The sequence below is a fragment of the Phaseolus vulgaris genome, chromosome 11 (genome assembly GCF_000499845.2).
Source record: "Phaseolus vulgaris cultivar G19833 chromosome 11, P. vulgaris v2.0, whole genome shotgun sequence".
Taxonomy (NCBI): Eukaryota; Viridiplantae; Streptophyta; class Magnoliopsida; order Fabales; family Fabaceae; genus Phaseolus; species Phaseolus vulgaris.
Window position 1 is genome coordinate 50,550,236 of NC_023749.2, and position 14,909 is coordinate 50,565,144.

The 14,909-nt window shown below is 32.9% G+C and overlaps 2 protein-coding genes across 3 annotated transcripts; one reads left to right on the forward strand and one right to left on the reverse strand.

Moving 5' to 3' along the window:
• The first annotated feature begins 1,255 nt into the window (after positions 1-1,255).
• LOC137810771 (putative disease resistance RPP13-like protein 1) lies at positions 1,256-6,040 on the forward strand. The gene is made up of 2 exons (XM_068612196.1): positions 1,256-5,032; positions 5,548-6,040. The coding sequence occupies exon 1, from the start codon at positions 1,364-1,366 to the stop codon at positions 4,916-4,918; it is 3,555 nt and encodes a 1,184-aa protein (XP_068468297.1). The 5' UTR covers positions 1,256-1,363; the 3' UTR covers positions 4,919-5,032; positions 5,548-6,040.
• Positions 6,041-6,767: 727 nt separating this feature from the next.
• Positions 6,768-13,419, reverse strand: LOC137810780 (inactive protein kinase SELMODRAFT_444075-like). 2 transcript variants are annotated; one of them, XM_068612206.1, is made up of 10 exons: positions 13,363-13,419; positions 12,769-13,037; positions 12,164-12,279; positions 11,865-11,959; positions 9,817-9,965; positions 8,791-9,390; positions 8,528-8,676; positions 8,037-8,252; positions 7,515-7,664; positions 6,768-7,215 (listed from the first exon to the last, which is right to left on the reverse strand). In XM_068612206.1, exons 2-10 carry the CDS (start codon positions 12,953-12,955, stop codon positions 6,892-6,894), a joined length of 1,986 nt encoding a protein of 661 aa, XP_068468307.1. In that variant the 5' UTR covers positions 12,956-13,037; positions 13,363-13,419; the 3' UTR covers positions 6,768-6,891. The 2 variants fall into 2 exon arrangements, with proteins under 2 accessions (XP_068468307.1, XP_068468316.1); XM_068612215.1 differs by lacking the exon at positions 13,363-13,419 and having other exon boundaries at positions 12,769-13,129.
• Between the last annotated feature and the right edge of the window lie 1,490 nt (positions 13,420-14,909).

Here is a 14,909-nt window from a genome sequence, read left to right on the forward strand (position 1 = left end):
TTTCAAGTTCATTGCAGGTTATGCTCACATATACTAGTCATAAAACTATGGTTCATATAACTAAATCGCATCATGTTTCAATAACATATATGCTTTATAAAGTTGGTGAGTCTAAGGTATTTTCAAATGCAATTACTATTCTTGGAAATCAGACACCTCTGCCACACAGAGGTTTCATGAACCTTAATTATGTGTTTTGGACCTTGAGTTCTTTATTCTTATTAGCCAATAGTGTGTTCACGTTGAGAGCTTCTTGCAAAAAACTCCGTAAAGGCATTATGGAGTTCTTCTGGAGTAGTTTTTATATACATCTCCTTCCCTAAAGAACTTTGATTTATACTAACCTTCTCTGTCAGATGCAATTCCCAACTAAAGAAATCATAACCCAATGAGCTTCCGTCTACATCATGATCCTGATGAAACCTCATAAAGGAATAAGGGACAATATCTTACATAAAGAACACCGATTGGTAAAGATACACACATGGGTGCACTCCATTTTATGTTCTTTATATGTTAAGTGTTGAGAGAGATAGAACCTTGTTCATATTATGGATCATGAGCACCACTCATGCAAAAAGATGATATTTTCATCTATACATGTAACTGAGATTTGATACATAATGATGTTTGATTCAAATTTTATTTTCTCACCTCTTGTTTTTAGATTTTTACTTTCTTTTATTTTATTTATTTTTTAGTATTGTAAAAATATTAAATTTTTTCAAATATATTATTTAAAATTTAATTATAAAATAATTATAATAATGAAAATAATATTAGTAAAATGATTATTATCATCAATAATTCTTATATTTTACAATATTAATAATAATAGTAAATACAATTATTTATAATTATAATAATACATTACTATTATTATTATTATCATAATTAATATTATACTATTATAGAAGATATATTAGTTATAATAATATTGTTGATATTAATTTCGTTATTATAATTAATACTTTATTCTAGTAATGTTTACAATACTTTTTATAATAATATACTAATTATAATAAAAAAAATATTATTACCATATTCTTATTCTTGTAATAAAAATTCTTATTAATAATATTGATTATTATTATTTTATAGTAACTAGTTATATAATAATAATAAAAATTATATTATAACCATTTATATTATAATAAAATAAAATAATATAAAGAATTATGACTGAATTATGAACACTTTTTGTTAAAGAAATGACCTGTTAAAATTCAGTATGGGTCAATGTTGACTCTGGTCTTTCAAAAGTAAAAATCTAGAGAACAGTGACCATTCATTCACATAATTACGCTCTGCTTCTAATTTTCAGTCATTTCTTTTGTTTGATTAGGTTACTTCCTTCTCAACCATGCCAATGATAGAAACACTTAGTGGTGCTCTTTTCGGTGCTGTTCTTCAGGTGCTGTTTGACAGGCTTGGTTCTCGTCAAGTTTTTGACTACTTTCGTGGAAAAAAGCTCGATGTGAAGTTGCTGAAGAAGTTGAAGAGGAAGCTGGTATCCGTTAAGGCTGTGGTTGATGATGCAGAACTGAAGCAGTTCAGAGATCCGTATGTGAAGGCATGGCTTGATGAGGTCAGAGATGTGTTGCTTGATACAGAGGATCTGATGGAGGAAATAGAGTATGAATTCTCCAGATCTGAGTTGGAAGTTCAATCCCAGAGCAGTTCTAGCAAGGTATGCAATTTTGAATCCAAGATTGTAGAAGTCCTTGATGACCTTGAATCTCTTCTAAGCCAAAAAGATTATCTAGGTTTGAAAAATGCTGGCGGGGTAGGGATTGGGTTAGGGTTGAGTAGTAATGTGTCACAGAAATTGCCATCAACATCTTTAGTGGATGAAAATGTTATTTATGGAAGAGATGATGAAAAAGAAATGATCCTCAAATGGATGACTTCTGACACTGAAGAGCATAGCCAACTATCAATACTTTCTATTGTGGGTATGGGTGGGATGGGTAAGACCACACTTGCTCAACATGTGTACAATGACCCAATGATAGAGGGTAAATTTGCTATCAAAGGTTGGGTTTGTGTTTCGGATGAATTTGATGTTTTTATGGTAACAAAAGCAATTGTTGGGGCAATCACTAAATCAAAAGATGATAGTGTAGACCTAGAAATGGTTCAGGGACGATTGAAAGAAAAGTTAACGGGAAGGAAGTTTCTCCTCGTTCTTGATGATGTTCGGAACGAACACCGAGACCAGTGGAAATCATTGCAAACTCCTCTTAAATATGGGGCTAAGGGAAGTAAAATTATTATCACAACACGTAGTAACAAAGTTGCTTCTATCATGGAGTCAAACAAGATTCGCCAACTAAAGCAACTACAAGAAGATCACAACTGGCAAGTTTTTGCTAAACATGCATTCCAAAATGATAACTCTAAGCCTAATTCCGAGTTGAAGAAGATTGGCACGCAGATAGTTGAAAAGTGCCAAGGACGGCCTCTGGCCCTTGAAATGGTAGGATCTCTTTTACAGTCAAAGTCATCTGTTTCAGAGTGGGAAAGTGTACTGAGAAGCAACATATGGAACTTACGAATTGAAGATGGTAAAATTCTCCCCGCTTTGTTGTTGAGCTATTACCATCTTCCTTCTCATCTCAAGACATGTTTCGCTTATTGTGCGTTATTCCCCAAAGACCATGAGTTTGAGAAGGAGAGCTTAATTCTCTCATGGATGGCTCAAAATTTCCTACAATGTTCTCAGCAGAGTGAGCCTCTAGAAGAAATAGGTGAACAGTACTTCAATGATCTATTATCAAGGTCATTCTTTTATCAGTCAAATTCGTTGGATGGAAGATATTTTGTGATGCACGACCTTCTGAATGATTTAGCAAAATATGTTTCTGGTGATATCTGCTACAGGTTGGGTGTTGATAGACCAGGAAGCGTACCGAAGACAACCCGTCACTTTTCAATTGTAAACATGGATCCTATTGAATGTGATGAGTATAGGAGTTTATGTGATGCTAAAAGGCTACGAACATTTCTGTCTACATCTACGAATTGTGAGATGTCAATTCAAGAGTTGATCTCGAACTTTAAGTTCTTACGACTCCTATCTCTGTCTTATTGTAGTAACATAAAAGAGGTGCCTGACACTATAACTGATCTCATACATCTGCGTTCATTAGACCTTTCTGGTACCTCTATAGAGAGACTTCCCGACTCAATGTGTTCACCCTGTAACTTGCAAGTGTTGAAGCTGAACGACTGTGACTTATTGAAGGAGCTGCCCTCGACTTTGCATGAGCTCACTAAGTTGCGCCGCATTGAACTTGACGGAACTACTTTAAGAAAGGTTCCAATGCTTTTAGGAAAGTTGAAGAATCTTCAAGTATGGATGGGTAAGTTTGAGGTTGGAAAAAGTAGTAGTGAGTTCAGTATTCAACAACTAGGACAACTTGATCTTCACGGAGAACTGTCAATTAGAAATCTTGAAAATATTGTGGATCCCTGTGATGCATTGGCAGCAGATTTGAAGAATAAAACACATGTTGTGAAGCTACGTTTAATATGGAATTTCGAGCGGAACAATGAGGATCCAATAAAAGAAAGAGAAGTACTTGAGAATCTGCAACCTTCTAAACATTTGAAGCATTTGTCAATCTTTCACTATTGGGGTCCACAATTTCCAAGCTGGTTATCTGATACATTTGTTTTGAATGTGGTGTCCCTAAGTTTGTATAAATGTAAATATTGCCAATGGTTGCCTTCACTTGGACTTTTGACATCTCTCAAGCACTTGACAATTGATGGCCTTGATGAGATAGTGAGGATAGATGCTGATTTTTACGGGAATAGCTCTTCTGCTTTTGCATCCTTGGAAAAGTTGATCATTACTGATATGGAGGAATTGGAAGAATGGCAATGCATGACAGGTGCTTTTCCAAGTCTTCAATTTCTTTCTTTGCATGATTGTCCCAAACTGAAAGGGCACTTGCCAGATCTTCCTCATTTAAAGGATATATATATCAGGCGTTGCAGACAACTTGTAGCTTCGACTCCCAGCGGGGTAGAAATTGAAGGTGTGGAGATGGAGACATCTTCATTTGATATGATAGGGAACCATCTTCAATACTTGAAAATTTTTGATTGTCCGGGCATGAATATTCCCATAAACCACTGCTACCATTTCCTTTTAATTTTGAAAATTAGAGAATGTTGTGACTCTCTCACGAACTTCCCTCTAGACCTATTCCCAAAACTCCACGAGCTTAATTTAACCAACTGTCGTAACCTACAGATAATATCACAGGAGCACCCTCATCATCATTTGAAGAGTCTGTCAATTTATCACTGCTCTGAATTTGAATCATTTCCAAATGAAGGATTACATGCACCTCAAATACAAAAAATTTATATTACAGAAATTGAGAAATTGAAATCAATGCCTAAACGCATGTCTGACCTCCTTCCATCTCTTGATTATCTGTCCATACGTGATTGTCCAGAACTGGAGTTGTCTGAGGGATGTTTGCCATCAAATATAAAAGAAATGCGTCTCTTGAATTGCTCCAAACTTGTTGCCTCTCTAAAGAAGGGTGGTTGGGGAACCAACCCTTCCATACAACTTTTGTCTATTAATGAAGTGGATGGGGAGTGTTTTCCAGATGAAGGTTTTCTCCCACTCTCTATTACTCAGCTAGAAGTAAAAGATTGTCCAAAACTTAAGAAACTGGACTACAGGGGTCTCTGTCACCTCTCCTCTCTTCAGAAATTGGTTATTGAAAATTGTCCAATACTCCAATGTTTGCCAGAGGAGGGTTTACCCGAATCCATTTCAGAACTCAGAATTGAAAGTTGCCCGTTGCTCAAACAGCGGTGCAAGAAAGAAGGCGGCGAAGACTGGATAAAGATTGCTCACGGTGCAAGAAAGAAGAAGGCGAAGACTGGATAAAGATTGCTCACATTAAAGCTATATGGGTTGATTGGAAACCAGTAAACATATAAAACGAGGCACAAATTGGAAATTCCTAAGACTCCAATTTTCATATGCGTACATTTTCATCAGGTGCCAATTCTCCACACTATCTTTGAAGCATCTCAAAAACAATCTTATTTGGTGCAAATAATTTAATATCTAATTGATCATTTTCATCACGCATCGACGCATAGTCTTTTTAATGTTCTGTTTTACGTGCAAAAATTACAATTATCCATATTCACTTTTGAAGTTGTATAACGATGCTTATATTATTTAGTTAAATATTCATATTAAAATCAAAATAATTTTAATTGAATGAGTGACCAGCTCTTACACAGAGAATTCGTTGAACAACAGCTATCCCTTCAGACATTTACTGGTTAGTAATTTTCAATGTGCTGGGATGTTTAATTACTGAGAACATTTCACATCTTTATAAATGATCACATACTACTTTGGCCATAATCTGAAATTTCTTAATTATTTTGGAGATTTCATGTTATATTACGAGGCCTTAGATACTTGTTAATACTTATTTTATATGATAGAGTTGGTATATCGCTATGAATTCTTTTATCCTTAGTTCCTTAATTCATGTGCAGGCAACATTCCAAAATGATAGTTTGTTGATCAGGTCTGGACTTCTGACTGTGAAGATCACACCTTGTCCCTCTTGACTGTCACTCGTTCAGACTTCTTGTTTGCTTCAGATTGGCATGACAAGAACCAAGCCATCACAACTGATACAACAATGAGCCTTCTTGGAGACCATTTTGCCACTGACCATAACCATGTGACTTCTGGAACTTCTCAGTTAAGTCAGTTGTGGGGTTTTGGTTCTTGTGTCAGGGTTAACCATAGTCTCACCAGAACCTTTGAATGCCAGTGGTTCATGAGTTGCAGAGTAGCTAGTTGCTAGCCTGGAAGATGGTTATTCCAGTGTGCTTTAGACATTTGTTTGAGTGCAGACATATGAACCGATATTTATTATTTTTCTGTATTATAAAGAATGTAGGAAATGTTTTTTAACAAGATTATGGACATTGATTGCTCTTGAACTAACTGAATTATCTATGCTAGAGGTTTATGATGCAAGTACATTTCTATACTTTCAATTTTGTTTTCCTCTAAATAATCATGAAACTTTGAAAGGGCTCTCTTCAGCTGTTGTATTCCATTGTAATCACGAAATAATTATTTCCTAAACCCAAAATTTTCATCATGGTTGTAGAAGTATGAGTTATTTATCTGATATTTGGATTCTCTTGCAATTAGAAGGGAACGACCTATAGTAGAGCCTTACATTAGTAACTTTAAGTATCACATCTTTGAATTGAATGTAGTCCCATGCTTCTGGAGTGTGATGAATTGCAGTGGTTGCAGCATCATCAAACTCATCATATATCTATAGGTAAATAAGCTTTGGAATGTTAAGCAGAGTTGAGAACAATATACAAATGATATGTTACATGAGATTACTATTCATGTGCACCATACTTGTGCAGTAGATATAGTGTGGAAGGTCTGTAATTTTCACATCCTATTGTCAAATGCCTACTGCCGCAATTTTATTTTGTTATAATATTGTTTGTTGCTTTTGCTGTACATGGTTACAGTTCAAAGCAACAATGCTTCTGCTGTCAATGAAGCTGTAAACTCTCTTTTTGCATAGAGTTATTAAACAAAGTAACTCTGCATAATTCCCTTTTATTTTTATTTTTGTGAAAAATAAGAAAATAAATATTCTATGTAAAGAAGCAATGATGAAATTTAACACCATTTCCCTTGATACAAAAGATATTTGAGTGTAGGAAAAAAATTCTTTTATGGAATGAAGCAACAAGACATCATTTATACTGAAAAAGGAGACTTTCAATCAATTTTACTTATACAATGGATACTCTATCTTATTATCCTACGAACAACTCAAACAAGACCATGATGGTTTAGAGTATCCCACCTTGTTCATTTGCCCTTTTACCCTTATTCTCATTATTGGACAAATCATCTAAAGGAGATTCACTCCGCCCTGTGAACATGCTTGATGTGCTTGAGGAAGTGCTTCCTAGTGGAGGAGATGGTGGAAGTCTTAAGCAAATAGGAGCATATGCTGCATAGATGCTTGCATGTTCACGTTCTATCTCCTGAGAGGTATCTGAGATAAGCAAGTCTGACATGTCATAGGATGAATCTGACTGTGCTGGAGAGCAGTCTCTTAGTACAACACTGCATGTGTTGCCTTCCAGTATATGAGTTAAGGCAATGACCACCTGCAAACACATATATACAACAAGTCAGTATAGAGAATACACTTAATATACTCTCTCCCATATGATTAGATGACAGCGTAAGTGCATGGACTATTTTTTCTGTTTAAATCTAAAGAGAGAATTGATGTTTGAAAATGAGCATGAATCACAGTACTTCTCTGTTATTTTGATCTATGTGGGCATAAATGTTCAAGAAAGAACAATAGAAGATTTATAAATATCTCTAAGAGTATTCAAAGTGTCAATAGAGTTTCCAATAACATCATACCCTTAGAGAAACTCACTTAGTTTAGACTTACTGTATCCATTGATAATCGCCTCTGAGAATCCCTGCTGAGGCATTTTTCTGCTAGACGAATCATCCAGAAAAGCTGATGGCAATCATGATTATCCATCATCCTTTCATCAATTAGATCTGGATAGTTTCTTTCTTTAAGTAGTGGCCTAGCCTGAAAGAAAGCAAGAAAGTTAATAATTTAAATGAACTTGTACATTGGAATGATGTAAGGCAATGCCTAGTCAAATTGTAACATGGTATGAGAAAATTTATTTTACCATGAGTTTGAAATCCTCAATTCTTGTATAGCAGCAGTTTGTTAGCAATAGCAACTAAATTCTAAAGAAGAACAGAATAAACATGCTCACATAAGAATACAGGATTTAACAAGGTTTGCCAAATGTCTTTGGAATCAGAGCTACTGTTTTCATTATCTGTAACAATAGGGTTACCTAGTTCTATATAAACTAAAGCTCCTATATATATTATATAAAATAAGCTTTATTTTCAAAATTTAAAAGTATTTTTTTACTGAAATTGTTACCCATCCCACAAGACTTTTTTCGCCAAGACGTTTGTCTACAGTCCTCATTCCAGTTATTAGCTGAAGAAGAACCACACCGAAAGAATACACATCTGTCTTGGTTGACATTTTTCCTGATTCTGCATATTCTGGTGCCAAATACCCTATAGTTCCAACAACATCTGTGGAGTATAAGGAGTCCATTTGTTCTGTTCTAGCCAGACCAAAATCTCCAAGCTGACAAGTAGATGAAAATTCCTGTTACTCAATGTTTCAGAAGCAATAATATATATTTTATTAAGCAATTTATGGAAGGATGCAAATTTAGCTTGACCATTTATCATATTTTTCAAGTTCATTGCAGGTTATGCTCACATATACTAGTCATAATACTATGGTTCATAACTAAATTACATCATGTTTTAATAGCATATATGCTTTATAAAGTTGGTGAGTCTAAGGTATTTTCAAATGCTATTATTACTATTCTCTAAAGCTATGTGGTTTATTACCATTGCTTCATAATCATGTGTAACAAGGATGTTGCTAGGCCTCATATCTCGGTGTATTATATTGTTCTGATGCAAGAACAATAAGCCTTTTGCAGCTCCAATAGCTACTTTGATCCTTTCTCCCCAAGTAAGAGGCTTACGTGAGTGTTCTGCATTATTGTAGTCTTAGTTAGTATTCCAATTTGTAATAATCATATCGTAAGGTTTATTCATTTTCATTCTTCACATAGGAGTATCTTTTTCTAGAATCAATTTTCTCTTACGTGATAAATGTTGGTCAAGAGAGCCATTGCAAACAAATTCATACACAAGAAGCCTGTTATTTCCTTCTGAACAAAATCCACGCAGCATGACCACATTCTCATGTATAGCTCTGCTGAGTGCATTGACCTCAGATTTGAATTCCTTCTCTCCTTGGAGGCTTGCACACTTATGTTGCTTAACAGCAATCCTTAGGCCTCCTTGCAGCATTCCTTTGTAGACAGAACCAAATCCACCTTCTGACAAATAGTTTTTTGGTGAAAAACCTTGTGTAGCTTCATGCAGCTCCGCGTATGTGAATTCTTTCATCACTTCAAATTTTGGTCTTCTGTTTTTGCATACTGAGCAAACAGAATTTTTGAATTGTTCAACTATTTGATAAGCTTCATAGTTGTTGTTATGTTCTGCTGGTGCTTCCATGTGATACACTTCAGTATGATTAGTCTTTTGAGTATCAGTAAAGGGTAGTAGGCAATACCCTCTTGCCATGTCTTCTCTATTTTCAGGGCACCAAAACTTCTCCAGAGTAGGAAATGAAGAGCTGGTATTGGAGCATGAATTTGTCACTTGCCGTATTCTTGGAGGAGATTTAGATTTAGGACCTGCTTCAAAACACCATTGCATCAACTTTTCAATATTTTTAAATTCTTCTTAAATGATTTGAAATATGATGGACACACTCACAAACAAAATAATATTTCAAAAGTTTTCAACTGCATAAATGAGTCTTCTGTCTTGAAGATTTGGAAAATTGCAGATTTGAAAAAAAGGGGAAGTAACTCCTCTGATTTTTGGTCATGGAATTGAATAGTGTAGGTTATGACTGCATGCTTTAACTCTGAAGTTCTCTCTCTCTCTCTCTCTCTCTCTATATATATATATGTATGTATATATATATATATGTATATATATATGTATGTATAGATCATGATGGGTCAGTGATGATATCTGTTGGTGGTAGAACACAATTAATTCATGAATTGGAAAAGAAGGATACCAAGATAAACTATATAGGTTAAGTTGCTTACATCTAACACATCTTGCATTTCCATTGCTTCTATCACACTGATGTGTGTTCTTTGGCCCTCTCAAGTGTTGCATAGAGTTGTCACGTTTCATTATTAACAAAGAACAAGAGAGACTCTGCTTCAAATCCTTCTTATATTTCTTCATCTGTCTGCACATCAACCAATTCAGACACAGCAAGGAAGCTTGAATATGCTTTTATGTTTTGTGACATCTTACAGTTTGCAAGAAGCACTAAAACATGATCACATTTATGCCACATAAACAATTATGCAAAAACTGTAAGGATATAAGGATTTTGAAGATAGATTTTGGAAATATAAGAGATATGTTGTATGGAGGAGCATGTTGTTTATTTTATTTATGTATTCTTTATATCGAGTAAAGCATAATAGAATATCAAATATTTACAATTTCTCAATCTTAATTTCCTGAATTTAAATAAAAAATAAATATATTTTTATCTTTAGTAAAATATATTATAAAAAAACTGAAAAATTTCCTAAATGTTAATTTAAATAAAAAAAAGATATTAGGAAAATATTCTAAACATTCCTCTTTCCTTAATATAAATTCGATTCTACTTCTTTCAATGCTTGTGTTTCCTCCTTTTTTATTTTTGCTTGCAATTCTTGTTTTTCTATTTCTTTTATGGAATCACATCTTCATTCAATTTGAAATTCTTCACTATATTTCTTCTTTTATCTACATCATCTTCTATCTCTATTGTGGATGCCATGATAGTGACATTGCACCTTTGATGGATGTTAAAATGTAGTTCTTCATCTACTTTCTCCTCTTGGACATCAAACTTCTTATATCCATCTTCCTTTGATTTTGATCATTATTTTATATCTTATTCCTTTGTAGCCAACTTCCTCTTTCATCAAATCCAAAGCAAAGCTTTTGTATTTGATATGAACATTGAATACTTCTAGATTGTTATAAGAAGATCTGATCTCATTTATCTTGTTGCTCTTTGTTTGCAAGACATGTATCACTTTTATCAAAGTAATTGTAGACCGATCTTTTGTATTTTCCAACGAAGTAATAGATGTTTCGTTTCTCAACTAGTTTGGAATTTGGAAAGTACTTGTCCAATAATTTATCTTGTTAGCAATACCCAACAATTTGTTTGAGTATTCCTTGAATTTCTTAAACTCTTTTCATCCTTTGTAGCTCAAACTCCCTTATCAAATTTAGCACTTTCATGTCTCGAATCTTCTCGTTTCCTTCATATTCTCCTTTCAAATAATCTCAAATTTCATTGAGTGACTTTAGGGTCATGATAGTGGTGAGGATCATTTGTGAAACACCGGCAAACAAACATGACTTCACCTTTATCTTCTTTTCCTTTTACATTTTGATTTGAGCCATGGTGGAATTTTTAGGCAATGGATTAACGATGTAAACCTTTTCCACATCTTCCCATAAATCTAATCCTTCTAGATAAGTTTACATTCTTATCATCCATAGATCATAACTTTTGCCATCAAAGAGTGGAATCCTTCCATTCTGGTGTTGCCATGAGATATAAGATTTTTGGATATATATTTTGAAAATGAAATATAAGAGATATGTTATAAGGAGGAACTTGTAGTTTATTTTATTCTGTACAGAGTAAAATGTAACAAAATATCAAATATTTACAATATCTCAGTCTTAATTTCCTAATTCTAAATAATAAATAAATATATTTTAATCTTTATGTAAAAGATATAAAAGAACTGTTAAAAACTAATTTAAATAAAAAAGATAGTAAGTAAATATTCTAAAAAAAACTCGAGGAGTTTAAAAATGATACTTCTATGGTATGACCTTAGAAACATAAAATAAATAGCCTTTACAAATTATGGAACACAAGAAACACTTTACTTCTGAAAGTAGTAGTATCTCTGGATAAATACTTTCACATACAATCATGAACTCCTTTTTCTGTAAGTTTTATTTTTATTTATGCAAGAACAAGATACCTTTCTCTTCCTTCCTTGTTCTTAGATATAAAGAATATTGAAAATAGAAAATAGAAAATTGAAAGAATGTGACTAACCTATCAAGTATAACTGATGTTGCCTCCAAACGGATGGCAGCATTTACAGCAACCTCTGGTAATTTGCCCTGAAGAACTTCAATCTGGAATTGGATCTGTGTAGTTTCATGCATAAAAGGATTGAATTAGAAATAATTAAATTACAAATCTACTATAATCTGTTACTGAAATTGGTTTGTGATATCAAAATTGACCATGACATAATTTTCAGGGAACCTATTCCACAATTCATATACAATATAATGATGCATTTTATCAGCTACAGAAATTGCTCTTATGAAGATAAGTTATAATCTAACCCTGTCTGCTTCACACTGCTCAGAAATTTCCCTTATGCTTGCATTATTAAGAAGCTCTTCTTTCTTCTTAGCAATTTCTTCCTCAACAATTTTGTGATCACTCTCAAATAATCCACCTGAAGACAAGAAAGCCAATGCATAAGAAATTTATGAGAAACACCAAAGTACTAATCTATAATGTTAATTACCTCTCAAGACTAAAATATGTGAAGAAAAATATTAGTAACCAGAAAAAGGGTAGCCAATATGATTAAAGAAAACAAGAACTTGTCACAATTCAAGCTCAAACCCATCTTTTGTTGCTACACATGCCACAAACAAAGGTCATGGTGCATCTAGTGCAGTAATTATCCCTACATCATGGTTAAGTTCCTTTTTCTGATGTGTATGATGCCACCAAGGTTTTAAATGGTGGTTTTGATTTCATTGTGATTCTTGATGTTGGAGGAAACTGCAGATAAATTAATACAACTGATTTGGCCACAATTGTAGTCACAAAGACCCCAAAAACTTCATGTTTTTTGCAGAAATCACAGCCATGGATTGTTTATACAACAAGAAATTGAATTATGAAGAAGGAAAAGAACAAAGAATGTGAGACTCACGCAATCTGGCAGGTGCAATGAAGGGAAGCCTAGTTGGACTATAAGCTTGGCGAAGAATTACAAGAAGTGTAAGCTTGTCTCCATGACCAAGTGAAAATCCCTGCATGACCACTTTTATTGCACTTGTGTTGAAGTCTCTTAATGCATAGTGGATCACCACAATACTCAGTGATTCTTCAGACATCATCTCTTTTGTTTGACTTCACTTCAATATGTTGCTTCAAAGTTTAGAAACACATGATTTTCAGTGCTGGAATTTGTTACTTTGTCTGTTTTTCATGGAAATTGATGTCATAATTAGAATCCAAGAGCAACCAGTTGCTGAGAATTGGACAGCTATGATGATTCAGTGGAATATTAACTATAGTGAAAGAAGAATAAAACATGAAGAGATTCAAGGATAAGGTATGTTGTATAGGCCTCAAACAAGGGACAAAATGTGGATTTAGAAAGAAAACAAATATGAATGAATGAACTCTCAAAATCAGAACAATGTCAGTGAACAGCAATGCTTACTTCGAATGGATTTAGAAAGAAAACAAATATGAATGAACTCTCAAAATCAGAACAATGTCAGTGAATAGTAATGCTTACTTCGAATGATACTGAATCCAGGAGTGCATATTGCATTGGAATGCTCATCAATCTTTTAAAGGTTCGTGGAGAAGGAGGATCTTTATCAACAATTTTTATGAGTATTTTTCTTAAGAATTATATTTTATGGTGTTTTGTCACACTTTTTTACAACATTATTGTTTCTATCTATGTTTATCACAGTAACATTTTTGTTTTGTCTCATGCTTCTTTCTCCTTTATTCTCTTTCTTTTATTGTATAAATATTCTAAAAGAAATTGTTACCATCAATATATTTAGGGTTAGTTTTAAGTAACTAAAAAGAAAAAAAAATAGTTTTCCTTCAACATTAAATAATTAATATGACATTTAATATTATATACAATTGTTTTTATCTTTTATTTACTTTTTTATCATTTTTATTTTGTAGAGTAAATTAATCTAACACCCCCTAAAGTTTACTTAAAATACACTAATATCCTAGAATTTTTAAGAATTCTACAAAAACCTCCAATTTATTTTAAAGACATTACATTAATTATCTTTTTAGATTACACAAAATCCCTTCAAATTTTAAACATATTACATGTGTGTACCTCCTTCTTACATCCTCAAGAGAGATAATTCTAATGATGAAAAAAAGGAATGATGGAAGTGTAATTTAAAAAAAAAAACTCATAAAACATCAATATAATGTATTCTAATTATAAACATTTCACTAAGGAAATGAATATTTTTTTTCAAATCAACACTAACAAGAATAAGAGAAAAAACTAATAGTAAACACATCATCTTTGTGGTTCAAAATATAAAACCGAGGCTTATATGCATTTTGGAAATGAGTTAGTGATTATATTGGACTATTTTTTTGTTAAATATTTTCATATATTTGTCCTTTGATGAACTTATTTAGGGAGTTGTGTTGATTTCTACTTTATTTATGAATTTGTGTTTTAGTTAAAACTTTATGTTGAATCTTAGTTGTTCTACCATAATGTTTTGAATTTTTAATCATGATATCTTAAATTTTATTTGGTATTTCATATACTAAAAAAAAGGAAATTGTGTTCACTTCATCAAATTAATCATATATAATATGTTTTTAGTTTTTCTAATGTAAACCGGCTCAATTAATAATCAAACACTCTATCTCAATTCTTCATATTGGTGTTTGCCACACTTTGTTTATTACAAAGTGTAGTTTCTTTTTGTCTTGATTATAGCTTGAGAAGAGTGAAGAAGACCAAATATTTAATAAATCATATTCCATTAATCAGATAAGGGTTGATTTTTGTCGACTATAACGATAAAAATAGGAAAATGAGGACAAGATTAAATGAACAATGCCACATTTTAGATAAAGATTCATTTCGTTCATCACATTGCAAAATGATTAGAATTTCTTCAATGTGTGCATAATAAGGGGGATAAAAACTATAATTTGTGAGAGTCTAGACAAAATTTGTGCATATTGGGTGATCCACCCTTTCCCTCTTGTTACCCTTTTAAACAAAGGATTATTACCAAAAGAAAAATGAAGATATGTGTAGAAAGAACATTCATCAGA